The 16,507-nt window shown below is 44.2% G+C and overlaps 3 protein-coding genes across 4 annotated transcripts in view; 2 read left to right on the top strand and 1 right to left on the bottom strand.

The window, feature by feature from the left end:
- The window catches only part of LOC147062285 (ER membrane protein complex subunit 3), a 3,176-nt gene extending 479 nt beyond the window's left edge, over window positions 1-2,697 (top strand). Inside the window, exons 1-9 of one of the 2 annotated variants that reach the window (XM_085918351.1) lie at window positions 1-26; window positions 640-821; window positions 887-944; window positions 1,053-1,146; window positions 1,377-1,481; window positions 1,556-1,637; window positions 1,763-1,842; window positions 1,929-2,011; window positions 2,083-2,697. The exon at window positions 1-26 is cut by the window's left edge and continues 478 nt beyond it. In XM_085918351.1, coding sequence (XP_085774477.1) covers window positions 667-821; window positions 887-944; window positions 1,053-1,146; window positions 1,377-1,481; window positions 1,556-1,637; window positions 1,763-1,842; window positions 1,929-2,011; window positions 2,083-2,211 — 786 coding nt within the window. In that variant the 5' untranslated portion in view covers window positions 1-26; window positions 640-666 and the 3' untranslated portion in view covers window positions 2,212-2,697. The remainder of the gene's footprint in view (window positions 27-639; window positions 822-886; window positions 945-1,052; window positions 1,147-1,376; window positions 1,482-1,555; window positions 1,638-1,762; window positions 1,843-1,928; window positions 2,012-2,082) is intronic. The other variant, XM_085918359.1, reaches the window with a different exon arrangement.
- Window positions 2,698-2,739: 42 nt separating this feature from the next.
- usp11 (ubiquitin specific peptidase 11) lies at window positions 2,740-13,700 on the bottom strand. Its single transcript, XM_085918231.1, has 21 exons — window positions 13,063-13,700; window positions 11,483-11,589; window positions 11,012-11,142; window positions 10,720-10,837; window positions 9,872-10,017; window positions 8,949-9,010; window positions 8,632-8,731; window positions 8,306-8,479; window positions 8,087-8,245; window positions 7,584-7,808; window positions 6,983-7,066; window positions 6,721-6,815; window positions 6,461-6,643; window positions 6,266-6,372; window positions 5,664-6,143; window positions 5,506-5,576; window positions 4,874-4,986; window positions 4,665-4,814; window positions 4,001-4,116; window positions 3,814-3,902; window positions 2,740-3,695 (listed from the first exon to the last, which is right to left on the bottom strand). The coding sequence occupies exons 1-21, from the start codon at window positions 13,170-13,172 to the stop codon at window positions 3,492-3,494; spliced, it is 3,024 nt and encodes a 1,007-aa protein (XP_085774357.1). The 5' UTR covers window positions 13,173-13,700; the 3' UTR covers window positions 2,740-3,491.
- Window positions 13,253-16,450, top strand: rfc2 (replication factor C (activator 1) 2). Its single transcript, XM_085918308.1, has 6 exons — window positions 13,253-14,465; window positions 14,743-14,848; window positions 14,908-15,009; window positions 15,251-15,509; window positions 15,858-16,118; window positions 16,239-16,450. Exons 1-6 carry the CDS (start codon window positions 14,165-14,167, stop codon window positions 16,347-16,349), a joined length of 1,140 nt encoding a protein of 379 aa, XP_085774434.1. The 5' UTR covers window positions 13,253-14,164; the 3' UTR covers window positions 16,350-16,450.
- The last annotated feature ends 57 nt before the right edge of the window (window positions 16,451-16,507 follow it).

Below are 16,507 nucleotides of genomic sequence, written 5' to 3'. Positions count from 1 at the left end.
GTAACATTTTGAATTTCATTCATGTGGTAAGTCTAAGTCTGTCGCGGCCGACATTAACTTAGTAGCATTCTATATTGACGCACAGAAACAGAAATGTGTCTGTTTTGTAGAAAGAAGGCCAATGTTTGGGAAAGGGTACATGAAACGTGCCGATCGAGGAACTAGCTGAACTAATGCTAACTAGCGTGTCGAGAAAGGTCCGTCTGTATATGTTTGGCTGTCACTAGCTAAAACGAACGACCCCATATGTAGTTTCCCATTGCTTGTGTCTCGATATGTCGATTGAGCACGCAGTAAGAATATTTGACATTAAACAGGTGTATCAGGTTTGTACCCCCACGACTAGTCTCCCAAGTTTGTACTGCAACTCCCTGTTGTGTGTTGGTTTGTGGTTTCAAGGGTAAACCAGATTATATTGATTCCAAATATAGGAGCAACTTCGTATTTCATATCAGTAATTGTGTCTCTGGGGAAGTGGAGATGATTTGACTTCCTTTCTCCTTATAGAAGTTTCGTGCGTGACGTTGATCACGTGTTTCTGTGACTACCTGTTGTAACACTGGCATGCTTTTATTTTGAATGAGGAATGACTGGCTGCACGATGTTACGTCTCTTGATGCTGATGTGTTTTGGTTTCAGAGCATCCAGGCGAGTGCAGAGTGCGCGATGGCCGGCCCAGAGCTCCTGCTGGACTCGAACATCCGTTTGTGGGTGGTGCTGCCCATTGTCTTCATCACTTTCCTGGTGGGTGTCATCCGCCATTATGTCACTCAGCTGCTGCACACTGACAAGAAGGTGGACCTGGAGCAGGTTTCGGACAGGTGGGATCAGATGGTGTTGTTTTCTGTTGATTTAGATTTATGATTGTGTTTGCGTCTCCCTTCAGTCAGGTGCTCCTGCGCAGTCGCATCCTCCGAGAAAACGGCAAATATATCCCCAGACAGGTTATAGAAAATATGTTCTATCAATATTTTCTCTAAAATGCTGAATTGGCCTTAAGAAACGCCATTGCAATGATTTCAACCCAAGTGTGTTTTCGTGTGTGTGTGCAGTCGTTCACAATGAGGAAGCACTACTTTAACGATGCTGAAACGGGCTTCTTCAAGAAGGTTAAGAGGAAAGTCATCCCCAAAAACCCAATGACAGGTGTGTCTTAAAATGTATTTAACAATAACGTGCATGACTTTTAACTTTTAAAGTCACCAGTGAAAAAAACAAAAAACAGTCAAGTTAGAAAAGTATTCAATTTCTTATCACTGAGTGCCTTTGTAAACCAGCTCATTAAATGGTCACTCAAATGCTTCGATTAATGGCCCAGCTCTGGCCGCTGCTGTGTTATTTGTCTCTCCACATTTGTGCCTCAACACTTGTTGCAGATACGAGCATGCTGACAGACATGATGAAAGGAAACCTAACTAATGTGCTGCCCATGATTGTGATCGGCGGCTGGATCAACTGGGCCTTCTCCGGATTCGTCATAAGTCAGCTCCACCGCTTCATGTGTTTCGCCCATGTCAGACAAAGTACCCATGGCAACCCTTTTCCTCCCATCTAGCCAAGGTTCCGTTCCCGTTGACACTGCGGTTCAAACCAATGTTGCAACGCGGCATTGACCTGCTCACATTGGATGCGTCCTGGTTCGTATGACAATCAATACAAATACACTCCTCACAAGTCAGTGACATTTCAGCACCAACTATGTACTCAATTTGACCTCTTCAGGTTTGACTTTTCCTGAATAATGCTTATTTCTGACTTGCAGGGTGAGTTCTGCCTCCTGGTACTTCCTTAACGTGTTTGGCCTGCGGAGCATGTACAGCCTCATCCTGGGACAAGACAATGGTTCGTCTCCACACAAGCAAAAAAAAAAAAAAAAGTAAATCACAACCGGTACATTTCAACACTTTGGATGCCTTGATTCCCCGCAGCTGCCGATCAATCGCGTGTCATGCAGGACCAGATGACGGGTGCTGCCATGGCCATGCCCCCGGACCCCAACAAGGCCTTTAAGGTAACATGTTGCTTTTTGGTGCATCTCCCCTGACACTTTTGCTCATTGGTCTGTCGACTGGATGCTTGCAGAGCGAGTGGGAGGCGCTGGAGATTGTGGAGCACAAGTGGGCGCTAGAGAACGTGGAAGAGGAGCTCATGGCCCGAGAGCTCAACTTTGCAGATGTCTTCAGCCAGGACTTGAAGTCAACTGTGTTCTAGAGGAAGGCGTTAGAACAGGGCTGGGCAAAGTGTCGTCTGGGGGCTGGCTCACTGTTATTTATTTTGTAAAAAAAATAAATATTATATATAAGCAATGGAAGTCATTTTTTAATATATTGTAAATATGTGAAATGAACTTTTATTTTTGTTAGAATTACATTCATTAAAAATAAAATTATTTAATTAGCCTAAATTATTTTTTTAAAACACTCATTGTACACTAAATGGGTGAGATCGTTTACAGTGGGTCAACTAAGGATTTTATTTAATAACTTCAGAAAATACAAAACATTTTTTGATTGCTCTTAAAAATGGGGGTTTAATGCAGGAATGAGCTGGCCCAACTATCAAAATCAAATTTGGCTCCCAAAAAATTTGCCCAGCCCCGTTCTTTAAGCTGTTACCTCTCAGTTGTCAGAGATAAATAATCTGATCAACCAATTTTTTTTCTTTCTTAATTTATAAAGGTTTTGAGTTTGACCACGATCCTCCGGGATGTTGATTGTGCAGTAGAAAAGGTGGCAGCGGTGACATAAGTGTCCTTTTATTTCAAATTTCTTAAAAAAAAAATCTTTGCATATTTGACAAAACAGGAAGACCAGTGAAAGCCTGACCAGTTTCCATATAAAGAAGCTCTGTTAGAAAAATACTGTACAGCGTCATGGCTGTCAAGCAAATGTTTTGAAGGAAATAAAGAAGCGCTTCTATGGCCTCACCAGGTCACATGACGCACAATAAATAGCACAAGCAAAATGTACAAAAAAAAAAAAGCCCAAAGTCATCATGTACAAACTTGGCAAAGGAAATATTAAGGACAGGAGTTGCCAACGCCTGCTCCGGTTAAATAAGTCTCTGAAGTCGTTTTGGGGGGGGTGGGGTTCAAATCTTGAAGTAAACCTGAACTGAGGAACAAAAACTGTGGCTGTTTGGAATCATCAATTCTCGTCGTCCAAGCAAATTAGTTTGAATTCATACATGTTCTCTTGGTCCTACCAAGTTAGCGTCTGAATTCATAGATTTTTCTTTATCTAATCAGAAAACAGCATCTCTGAATTCAGAGTTCCATGATCATCAGCCAATCTGATTAGTGTTTCTTAATCCAAAATTAGTGTCTGAATTCATCGATTTCCACCGTCCAATAAAATCATGGTTGTTTTGGCCAATAAAAGTCCGATCAAAGTGTTCAATTACACATAGTGAGACGTGCAGCTGTTGCTGGGATTAAAAAAACAAAAACAAAAACATTACAGCAGAATTTACCCACTAAACTCATCTGACGTTCAGTCTGTCTCCATGGTGAGCTCGGCAAAGGCGGAGGCGCACGACGGCGTTACTGCAGACACGTCCGCCTCGGGGGGCTGCACGGACGAGGCCGTGCTTGTTGAGGATGCCGTGCAAATGGCCACGCTCGGGGAGGGTGCGGCCACACAAGGTTTCCTCATCTTGTCTTGCCGATGGTAGAAGAGCACGTAGGCGGCGTTGGTCTGTCATACGCAACACATCACAATCCATTAGGGACTTCCTTTTCCGAGTCTTGGATACTAATCATTTTAAAAACAAATCTTCCCATCGCCCCCCCCAAAAATATTCCCAATGACTTACCATGATCTGCTCCTCTGTGGCATACGTCACTTTGCTGTCATCAAAGTAGTACCACTGACCATTGTCCTTGTTACGTGCATAGCTGGTGTCTACGCATGCACAAATACACACACACAAATATTAACAGCTGTTTCTAGACGGTAGGTCAAACGTTTTAAGTGTCGGCTAGGGGGCACATAACACGTACAGTGTCCATCTCGGAGTCCCCCATAATGGTTGGACACAGCAATGAGGTCGTAGCGGCTCGGAGGCTCTCCGTTGGACAGCTTCTTCCTCAGGAGACAACCGGAGAAGTCCAAATTCCTACAACATAGAAGTTTGTGTCCTTAATTTGCGTGACCATGCCAACCTTTGTGTTAGGGAGACATTTTGACATCTGGATCATCCAAATGTTCTCGAGCCAACTTCAGACAGAGAGCTGGCACCAAAGTAACAACGTCGCCGGGGACGCAAATCCTGCAGTGCCAGACGTGTCCCCTTGCTTAAACCAGTACATGTCCAGGCCTGTCTGAAGTTTGCTCGAGAGCATTTGGATGATCCAGAAGAGGATTGGGAGAATGTCATATGGAATGTCAAACTTCAGACGGGCCTGGACATGTGGTGCCAGCTCTCTGCAGGTCCATCATTAGGTGCAATAGTTGACGTGTACCTATGACGAAAATTACAGCCATCTCATCTTGTAAGTGGGAGAACTTGCACAATTAGTGGCTGACTAAATACTTTGTTGCCCCACTGTATAATTGAATCTATGAACAATTCAGCAAACAAAAAGCTTCTCGAAATGCATCGTGAAAACAAGACAGTTGTGTGAGCTGCTCATTTCTTGCTATTTTATGCGTGTGTTTGTGTACCTGAGGGGAAAGTCCACAATGGTGTCCAGCTTCTCTCTGGTGAACTTAGTGTAAGAGAAGCGCTTGAGATGGATGATGAGGACCTCTGGCAAAGACCACAGATCCAGTTTCTTTGTTGCCAGCTGGTGCTTCTTGCACACAGGACAGTACCTGTGAACACACACACAGTAAGTACGTGTTTTTCTGAGTGTGTGTGTGTGTGCGCCTACCATGGGTTCTCCTCCTCCAGTGTTTCCACAGTAGTAAAGAGCTGGATGCACTCCTGCAGCTGGACGGTGGTCTGCTGCAGAGGAACGTCCATACTGCTGTGCTTCATGTACTTCTGCAGCACGACCACAGGAAAGAGTAGAGCAGACAATCAGACGGCAGATCAGCTGTAGCTTGCCAGTGAGCTAGTGAGTTACGGACACCACGAGTCAAACTGCGGTTGTCAGCAACATCATTGTCAATCAGTTATATTGTTATCACTTCAAAAAGTACAGATTGGATCCAGGGAGACAATAAAAACAGATCCCAACTAGTCCTCCCTTGGCTTGACGTAAAAGCTCTGATTTGCTTGCGTGTCCAGGTATAAACACTTTTCTTTTTTAACAAGAAAGGCCTATTTTTTTTCTTTTAGAGAAAAAGGTTTCAAACTATAAAGTGGTGTTTTTGAAATCCCCTTTCTTCCCTCGCTAAGTTGACTAAAATGTAATACTTTGACTTGTCTTGAAGAAACCAAAACAACAATTATTATACTTCCTGTTATAAATGTTGGTCAAAAACATTTCCATACATGTGATCTGTCATATTTTACTGTCAATAAGTTGCTTTTTTTTTTTTTATTCAATCACGCACTGACCTCCGCCTCGTTTTCATTGTAGAATCTTTTCTTGATTTCGGCATCCCAGTCCAGAGCCACGTACGGCTGAGCTGCTCACGCATCAACACACATGTCAAACATAATCTGTGCGTGTCTGAATGACAAATTGATATTCAATGATATGATATTGAACTCACAGCTGAGGGTCAGGTTGGGGCCAGTCTCTCGCTCGAGGCCGTTGCAATTGACTGCCTGGATGTCGAACAGACGTTTCTTCCTACGACACGTTCTTGTCTTGGCCGCTTGTTCGTTGACTGGCGAGCTGGGAGAACACGCCTCCTCCTGCTTGCCGTCATCTTCCGCGATGGCATCACTTTGCGGCGGCTCCTCCTCATTCTCGTTCTCCGCCTCATCATTCCCCTCCTCATCCACTTCAGCCCGGCTCTCCTCGCCGCGGGCGTGGATGTGCCCGTCGCTTGGACCGGCGTCGCCGCCGCAGAGGGGCTTGGGGGCGCCGGTGCACATGCTGTGGACGTCGCCCTCCTCAGGAGGTGGCGGGCGAATGTGGACCTCCGATGGAGCGATGGGGTCCTGGTGCCGACTGTTTGTCGGCCCGTCGGCATAACACGCGTCCGACTGCGAGGAACCCGTTGGTTCCGCGTCCTCCTGCTCGTCATCTATGCAGCCAATTGGACGTAGAACAGAGATGTCAGAAATCATTCCTCCACTAATTACTTGTCAACGAGGTTGGTTATCTCAGGTTTACACAGATAAAGCGGGTCTGAGGTGAGTTTGTTACCGTCACTGATGCCGTTGGTCTGACTTTTATACAGCTCCTCTTCATCGTCGTCGTCGTCGTCATCTTCCTCCAGCTCCCCGGAGGGGTTCGGCGCTCGCACGTAGCGTCTATACACACACGCAAACGGTAAAGCAAAACAAATTGCAGCAAGGCTGGTGAAAAGTTTGTGAATGGCTGGTGCTGAGAGCTACGCACGCCAGTCTTTGCAGAAAAATTTGGTAGAGCGCTTCTGGGCTGCAGCTGCTGCGCGGCACGCTAAGCAGCAGCGGATGTCCGAAGAGCGTGGTGCTGACAGAGCCGTAGTCTCGGTAGTGGGCTCGCTCCCTCAGGTAGAGCGCCAGCAGCACCCGCTGGTCACTTTGTGGACTGCATTCGTACCTACGCACAAAAAGCGATTGATTCACATGACGCCGGAAAAGGCCTTACACGGGGAGTGACCAAAGAGGTATCTGTACACAAAAATGTCATCTCGGTCCAGGATGCAGCTCAGAGATTCGTCTGGTGTGTAGATTTTGTAAAAGCGATGTTTGAACACGTCAGCAACCACCATCTGAAACACAAACATTTTCATTGGCCTAGTTTGCTGCATACTCTAAAATGAAGTGGTCTTGATACAAAACGAACATCCTTGCTTTTCAATCAAGGAGAAAGTTATCAAAGTGGTCTTAAAAAAAACTTTTCTTTGATGGAACTCTCAATGATTACGTTTATATTCACCTGAGTTTCTGGAACGTGGGTCATTTCTGAGAGAGCCAAGCAGAGGTCTAACACTTTCCCCGCCTTGGGAACTAGAACACGATGCTGCACACACGCACAAGCACACAGAGAGAAGTGTCAAAACATTATGGCCTACAGTCCTACACCCACAAACAACATTATAACCTTAGTAAATGTCTGATTGATATGATCGAAAGACCATGTTTTGTTGTCAAACTCCAGTCTTGTAGGTGGTGATGTTGAACATTACAAAGTTGCTGCCAATTGCCCCAAAGAGCAAATCTTCTAAAGAAAATAAAATGAAACACTCCATCTTCTAAATCTTGCCCACAAAATAAGTAAAGCTTCAGAATTTTAGTCATCCCATGTGATTAAAATTTAGAAGCTGGTTGTAGGGTCAAGTTGTTCTTTGAAAGACCCCTGGAAATGGGCCAAACGACCCCAAAACAACCTGCTTTAAACCAAAATGGCAGACTTCAACAAGGCTTTTAGTACATCTACTACAATAGTCATATCGATTATGATATAATAATTTTTTTTATGATTTACTAGGAGTAAGTTAAGATGACAAATAAAATAAAAAAATTAGGCAGAGGCTGACCTGCATGGGTTTGGCGTACGGATCGAGCGAGATGAAGAAGACCTCCATGACACGCTCCTTGCTGACAGGAAGTGGAATGCTCAGGTAGCAGAATGGGTCAAAAGTTACAGACACCTTGTGGCACTGAGGACAGATGAGCGTGGACTTGAAGAGGCCGTGGAAGGTGTCCACTATTACTGAGTCGTTGCGCCGTTTGTGGTTCCGCCACGCCTCCTCAGCCACTTCCTGCTCGAGTCGACACACACATAAGATGGATCAGGAATGTGAACTTTGTCTCGAGGATTCTACATTTGAATCTTGGCTCTGTTCTTTGTATAATCTCCCTGTGTTCCAAAATCATGCATGTTATGTTAATTGAGGACTCTATTTTGTCCATAAGTGTGAATGTGAACGCTGAGGCTGGACACTAGTCCAGTGTTAGCAAGCATAAGTGAAAATGTACTTCTTTTGTTTTTGGATGAAAAAAAAAAAAAAAACACTCGACATGAGAGAATGAGGGTGACCTGGTCCGGACGTCCTTCGGCGTCTCGCAGCTCGATATATTCTTTATTCTTGACCCGGTTCAGGTCTTCATGCAAGCCGTCCAGCAGGAAGGAGAGCAGCTCCTGACTGTCATGCTGCTGGTAGCCCAGGAATTGAGACGCAAAGTGGCCCACCTTCGTCTGTGCAAACACAACGGGCCTCAGGTGTCATGTTGTCGCTGTTTGGTAGCGTGGTAGTACCTTGAAGACGCGGGGTACCACCGAATAGTGGTGGCCCGACCACATTTGCTTGATGACATCTGCGTATGCCTCGGCGATCTCCCCCTTCATGCCGAGCGGGTTGGAGAAGTTGAGCTCCTCAAGGTAGATGCTTTGCAGGAAGTACTCAGTCAGCGGGGGAGTGTTGCTTAGACACTGTAAGGCGGGCAAAAAGAGTCAGCGACAGTGGAAATATGTGAAAGTTTGTGTGTGTGTGTGTGTGTGTGTGTGTGTGTGTGTGTGTGTGTGTGTGTGTGTGTGTGTGTGTGTGTGTGTGTGTGCGTGTGCGTGTGTAGCACACGTGAGACCTGCAGAGCAGAGTTCATGAAGCAGGTGTTGCCGAGGTTTGTGAGGCCACAGACGCCAGGCTGACCTCGATACGAGTCTTGCTCCTCCACAGAGTTCCTCCTAAAAAAAACAATCATGAGGCTTGGTGGTAATATGGAAGCTACACAAGACTGCTCATTTATATTGTGGGATCTGTTTAATGTGGTAAACAGTAGCTGGTGCTCATATGGAAAATAATCCTGAGGGCCATGACTATATTATAGTAATAAAAGAGACGTAATTATCAGACTTTGCGCATTTAAAAAAAAGAAAACAAAAGCAAAATAAAGTTGCTTACAGAATTAAAGGTCTGGTGCTCGGCCAAGTGCCGTCAGCATTCCTTGTCTCCATAATCACTGTCTGAAACACAAACACACACAAATATTTTCATACTTAAAGGTCAGATTCCAAAGATTTTTTTAGGGTCTGTGAAAACTCATATTTTATTGTTCATATGTTTTGTAATATGACCTGCAAGTTGTCAAGCACAGTTGAATTTGATAAAAACTAAGTTTTAATGACGCATTCTGAATGTTTCCCAACCTACCGGAAGTTTGAGGCATGGCGGTGATTGTTTCTCTAGCTTGAGATGTTTTAGTAGATCACGAGTTAGCTACAACATTCCTCCACAATGAACTACAAGGTTTGGTCAATGGTGAGCTACGTTTTCAAATTTGAGGAGGAGGATGATTGCCACACATGGGCGTCTGCAACCCTCAGCTCTTGAGCACGTCGCTCTTTCGTCCATCTGCTGGGGCTCTCTGTGACCTTTTCATTACTTTGCTTATTTATTCAAACATTATTCTAAATTTGAAGACTGTGAAACATTAATACACCAGGGACCAAGTCTAAACTTTTCAACCCATTTCCATGCATAAACATTTATATGGTCACATGCACAGTAAAAAAAACAACACCGCAGTAGCCATTTTAATGCCTCAGCATCTGTGATGTCACAGATCTGGAAAAACCCAAAGACAAGAGGAATCGAACCCTGCACCTCTTAACTGTGAGGCAAACGTGCTCCACCGTGCCACCCCAGAGTCATTATTTTAAGTGATTCAATTATCATTACTATTATAAGAGTCAGACTTACAGTTGTTCGAGAGAAAAAAAGTCTGAATATTCCGAGGAATGTCATGAGAATACGTACATACCATATTTATACAATACGAGCTGGTTTGTCAGAGTGTGTGAGCGCACCGGCACGTGTGTACTCACCATGCCTGAGCTCAGGCAGGCGTCCAGGACGCTCATGTGGACATTCCTGAGGCGTTCACAGTTGTTTTCGGAACTTTTCATCCACAGGCGACACTCGCACGTCGGCGGCAGTGAAAAGGCTCGACACATGGCCAGCTGGATTGAATCTTCACACACGCACATGTGTACACATACACGCACACGTTTAAAAATAAGAAGTACCACAAACAGTCAGACAGTAAAGCTAATGAGCAAACAACGTTTTGTACTCATATGAGGCAGTTTTAAAACCGAGCTGAAGGGCCAACTCATTTGTATCTGATAAGATCCCCAAATAAAGATTTTGAATTCTAGGACATTACAACCTCCTCACTGCTCTCTGATGGGTGATGCTTACCAGCCATGTCAAGGAAGACATTGTTAAGTAGACATTATGGAAACTTTCAAGACCAGACCACTACTAAAGAATATGGACTGACAGCAATAGAGTATACATGAGGTTAAATGTTACAAAATGAAATGTGAGAGGATCGGGGAGATGCTGAGTGACGCATTTGCTCATGATTAGCAGCGCAGGAAGGAAGTGACATGCCACTGCAGCTAACAAGCCACGCAAAGAGGCAAACTTTGCCTCGAAGCTCAGCATTAATTGCATTCATTTTTATATATATTTTTAACACCAAAATGTTGCTGAAAAGCAAAATAAAGGAATATTTTGATAGTAAAAAAGGTGTTTTCTGTACACACAAAAGATGTGCCAAAACAGCGGGTTATCTTTACCGTTGCAACCCAAATGTCTATTTCTTTTATTGTAAGTCGATGTTGCTTCGAAACACAGCGGTGCTCGCTTCAAACACAATGCAACTTACGTATGCTGTCCGTGCGGCTAAACTGTGCCGTAGTGACATTCTCCATGTTACCATGGAGACAGAGAAAGATCTCTACTGGGTAAACTTCCACCTTGAGCGTGCTGGGCAGGTCCACCACCTGAAAGCGCACAAGAAGCACCTTTTGTGTTAAAAGGCATGACTAAAATCGGACACCAAATTATTGCAAAAAAAAAAAAAAAAAAAAAAAGGGTTTATTTTACGGCCTAGTCACAGGTTACATGAATTTATTAAAGTTATAGAATGTGGGAATGAAAGAGAATATAGGACTCACCTTGCGTTCCAGTGGCGGCTGCTGGTCGACCATCCCATACCAGGACAGAAGCTTGTGCCACGCCGCAGCCGGCACCAACACAAAGTCTTCGTTCTCCACCAGACGTTCTTTAAGGTGGTTCGAACACACATCTGTGGTGAGAAAATCTGGTTAAAATTCTTCGATGGACTGTAAAGTTAGTCAGCATCTCGTTAAAAAAAAATATTTTATATTAAGTAGTTTTTCTTTCATAAAATTGGAAATACTGTGAAAAGAATCTAATAAACTAAAAATATGAGAACAAATCATTTTATGCTCATAGTCGTCAAAATTGGAATAGTAAAACACGAAATAATTTTAAATGAAAGAAGGCATTAATATGAAAATATTAGTAGATGAAGCAAGATTGCAAACATATCTCAGTCCCCCCCCCCCCCTTCTTGTTGCCCACACCACTGGAAGACACGTGGTCCACAAGGTAAGTTCACTGACCCTCAAACAGCTCAGTGTTGTCGATCTGACCGGGACATGATGAGTTCTGGTCTCCGCTTTCCACAAACTCCTTCCACTGTTCGTACCAACGATGGTCCACCATGAACCTGAAAGGCACACAAAGTGGAAATAATGTCAAATTCAGAGCTCCATCGATTTTAATTGGGCAAGTGTTTTTTATACACATTAACATATTACAACAAGAATAATGACCTTGAAATACCAAACACTTTTAAATAAATTGAAGTGTTATTTTGCAAGTTTAAAAAAAAAAAACTATAAAGATGAAGAATTATAAAATCACCTTTGCTGTGGATACAAACAGCTAACACACCGGTTTCAAAGGTCATCCTTTGTAAAAATTAAACACGAACCTGATAAACCATTCCAAATCTTTACACCATTATTACTGCCCACAACGTGTACAGCTAAATGGGAAAACTATTTTTTTTCTTTTCAACTGAGGTAATAGATCAATCAAACAAAGCAAGGCTGTTTTACTAGGCCTTTCTTAGCACGCCTGAAGGATCAGTGAAGGTAGTTGTGCAAACACTGAACGGTATTTGGAAGTGTTCATGAGTCATGATTCCATCTCCCATGAAATGTAAATAAAATTCGAAAAGAGTGTGTGCTTTCTTTGGCTGCCTTCTACTTCTATTCTTATTTGTCACTTCTGTTTCTACCTTGAGCACTGTTTTGCTATCTAACAAACGATAACCGATCAAGTGCCTCTTGGACCGGCTGCATTTTTGTCGACACCGCTCATTGACACTCACCGGACAACCAAAGTGGGATTGTCATGTGACCTTAAGACGCGCAGTTGTATACGGCATTTGTACGTGGCATTGCAGTGGACACTGTGAACTTGATCTTGTCTTTGACGTGAGTAATGATCTCAAACTTGTTTTTGGTCTCTCGCTTTCCTTCTTGCTCGCAGTCAACACATGCCTGCAGCGACGTGTCTGTGTAGGAAAACTAATCACCGCAAAATCCGATGATAGAGTGAAAACAAAATGCGATATAAAATTCGATTATGTACGATTTAAAAAGCCGCAATTAAGGCAGACACTGTAAACTGTAAACATTGATATGGGGAGAACCAACTGCAAAAGGCATCATTATTAATTAAACGAATTACAGAAAATTACGATAGTCTCGGATTTCAGTTTTCCACACCAAATAGCCGAGTTTACGTTTTACAAATATTCACAGGTGATTCCACGACTAGGCTAAGCTTGGATCACCTATTTAAAAGTTGTCTTTAATATTTGGCGGAGACGTTTGCAATTGATACTAAAACTTTACTAAACCACAATAAAAGGTGACAGAGAGATGATGGGAGTGCACAATCAACACAAGTCAACCTGACCAAGAAGAGTGGGGGCGCTCCACACATGCTAACATTAGCAACCTACGCTAACGGTCAATCAGAAGCGAGCCTGTTAAACGTGGCCTCTCAATGCCCCCAACAAACGAACAGAAAATATAATTACCAGAAGCCGCTTAAAAGTAGCAAGGGATAAAGGTCAACTGTTCGGAGGCGAAAATGGACTTGGTTAGCTTGCACGGATGATTCTTACCAACTGTCCCCGGCGCGAAGCTCGCAGTCCCGGAGCAGATACTCGACCTCCCGCCGCTGCGTCTCCAGATCCGGAGGCTCGGCCGCAGAGCAGCGGCTGTTGGCCGCCATGACAACGGTCAGTGAGACATTAATGACGAGGGATGAAGGCAAAAGTGGACACTTGGAAACGCCGCCTTGTTGAAGCCATCGACTGCGGGGGGCTGCGCGGACTTGTTTGCGGAAGTAGGAAGTGGCCTGCAGAGGGAGGATGACGACTTCCTGGTTTGCCGCTCGGACCTTTCCTATCACTCAAAACATTTGCTTTACTTTTCTCCAAATAGTCTACGCGACCTGCACATTCGCAAGACACAAAAGCGAATGTAGTGTGCGTAAATCGTGTGATGTGCGAACCTTGATGATCATCAATTGTTATGTTATCTTTAGTAGCGGCGGCACGTTTAACACGTTCTCGTAAACTAGGTGACATGTATTAAAGTCTCTCATTTGGCTGCGTCACACCGACGTGCTCGTTCAGATTGGTGACGTCTTGTGTTTTGATTAATGCATCGCGAGACTAGTAAAGGCACAAGTTTACAAAACTTAACTATCGCGAGATTTGCAACGTTTTTATTTTGATTGACTACGCTGATAACTATGAAATAATAAAAGGGTAACAATTGAAGAAGTGCGACATTTGCAATTTAATGGCTCCAAGACTCTACCGTTGAGGTTGGGTTTGCTAAGAGCTTTGCTACTGAGTCATTGGGTGCCAGACTTGTTGTTTGGAGTGGCTGTCATTATTGTTGTTATGAAGTACAAAATGCTTTGCTCACCAAATCACATTTTCACAGGGATAACTCGGCATGTCAGACGCTAGGAAAGACACCCACCTAACTGATTTACGCAAACATTAAAAAGTCACACTTTGTAGTCTGCATTTCTTCTTGTCATTTTAGTGTTACTTAAATAAGTAATTATAGCGGGGGGTACGTAGTATTGTCTCACAAGTACAATAATACGTACTACATAAAAAGTAAACAACGGCGGCCGGTCGGTAGCGGCATGTTTCCATCCAAATATCGCGAAACTTGTAAGCGTACTCCCAGCTGCGACATCAACCAATGGGAATGCATCTTACTGAACGTTTCCGTAGCGGGAACAAAAAAAAGTTGTTTTCAAGAGAAGCCATCATGGACGTGGCTATGGCGGAGGCGTCGTGCATAGAGAGACCTGCAGAAGATGCACACAAGCCGGACACGGAGGCTGGGGAGGGATGCAGCACCAGCTCCGTGTCCTTCGAGCTGCCCTGGGTGGAAAAGTATAGGCCGGTTAAGATGAACGAGATCGTGGGCAACGAGGACACGGTAAGCCGTCTGGAGGTGTTCGCCCGGGAGGGAAATGTCCCGAACATCATCATAGCAGGTCAGTATGTAGCCACTAAAGCTTAATAGTCACTTTCCCATCGAACTCATCAACAGATTGCGACTATTCTTCCGGTTGTCAACATTTACAAACAAGCCATTCTGTCATTTGCAGATTGTAAATAGCATCATGATATTATTCTTCTCTACTGCTGTAGTTTGAATGGGTTCAGTGTCAGCTGAACAGAAGACATGACATGTTACAGAAGTTACCTTAAAATACTCAAATTGTGACTAAATAGAAAAACAGACAAAGGCTCATTCCTCTGCTGATTCAGGTCCCCCCGGAACTGGAAAGACAACCAGCATCCTGTGTTTGTCCCGAGCGCTGCTTGGCGCCTCCATGAAGGATGCTGTGCTGGAGCTCAATGCCTCAAATGAAAGGTGAGGATTTGTTTGTTTGTATTTTTGATATTATGGTTGTGACGCTTTGGTGCGTGCAGGGGCATCGACGTGGTGAGGAACAAGATTAAAATGTTCGCCCAGCAGAAGGTGACGCTACCCAAAGGACGACACAAGATTATCATCCTGGATGAAGCTGACAGGTGAGATGAGTTGGCTGGAGGGTGACGTCTTTACCTTTCCAATTAGAAAGGGCAAGTAAAAATGACATTTTCTTGCTGATTGACACATTTTCAGCATCCATGTACAAAGAGGCTGCTAATAAATATTTAAAAAAAAAAAACATTAAGAAACTGCTGAAGTTCGCTTCTTGTTGAAACTGGGGAAGTACGGCTGTTTTGTCTTTTTGTCTGTTCCCAACTTTGATATCCTCCCAATCTCCAGTATGACAGACGGAGCTCAGCAGGCATTGAGGAGGATCATGGAGATCTACTCCAAGACAACACGTTTCGCCCTGGCCTGCAACGCTTCTGACAAGATCATAGAACCTATCCAATCACGCTGCGCCGTTCTACGCTACTCCAAACTGACCGACGGCCAGATCCTGGCGCGCCTGCAAGACGTTGTAGAGAAGGAGCGACTGTCCGTCTCTGACGACGGCCTGGAGGCGATCATCTTTACCGCGCAGGGGGACATGCGGCAGGTGAGTACTCCTGCACTCACATGCTTCTTGCCACAGGGTTTTTCTTGCCTCAAATTGTGGCAGAGGTGGCACCATTCTGATCATATTTGCCTCACCTGTTGGCTGAAACTAACACTTTGTAAAGTATCTACATGCATTAGCAGAATATTTTTCAGAAATGTTTTCATTTTCTTAACAGAAATTGCATTACCGGGATATTGTTTAGAAATGTTTTCATTTTCTTAACAGAAATTGAACTAAAATTCAAAATAAAATACAGAAAATACATTTTTAACTTTGCTACCTACAAAATTCCTGTAAAGAAAAATCTCTGTTCTTCCCACGTCCCTCCCGTTTGTGCATTGCTAGGCGCTGAACAATTTGCAGTCCACCCACTCGGGCTTCGGCTACATCAACAGCGAGAATGTTTTCAAAGTGTGCGACGAGCCGCACCCACTGCTGGTGAAAGGCATGCTGGGGCACTGCGTGGAGGGAGATGTGGACAAGGCGTACAAGGTGGTGGAGCAGCTCTGGGCGCTCGGCTACTCGCCGGAAGACATCATAGGCAACATCTTCAGAGTGTGCAAGACCTACCAGATGGCTGAGTACCTCAAACTGGAGTTCATTAAGGTGAGGCGCCGTCTTTGACTGTCTTCTCTCGATTTGTAACAAAGAAAATCGTGATGCTTTAACACACGAAAGTTTGTCATCTGAAAAATGCTGACTTTTTTTTGGTGTGTGTGCTTGCAGGAGATTGGGTTCACGCACATGCGTATTATTGAGGGTGTCAACTCACTGCTACAGATGGCGGGACTGGTGGCTCGTCTTTGCAGTAAGACGGCGCCCCCTGCTGCCAGCTAGCGGCGCTGAGTACAACAAGCAGACCACCTGTAATCAAATCGTTTGAGTTTCATACTGTGTACATTGTTTTGTAGCTTTCAAGAAATAAAACTCAGCTTTTACGCCAGTAAGTCAATGTTTCGTTAATTTCCCTGCTGGCTGTTTTGAGGCAGAAGCGG

This window comes from Syngnathus leptorhynchus, chromosome 1 (assembly GCF_054491065.1).
Source record: "Syngnathus leptorhynchus isolate UIUO chromosome 1, UIUO_Slep, whole genome shotgun sequence".
NCBI lineage: Eukaryota > Metazoa > Chordata > Actinopteri > Syngnathiformes > Syngnathidae > Syngnathus > Syngnathus leptorhynchus.
This window is presented reverse-complemented; position numbering and strand designations above follow the sequence as displayed.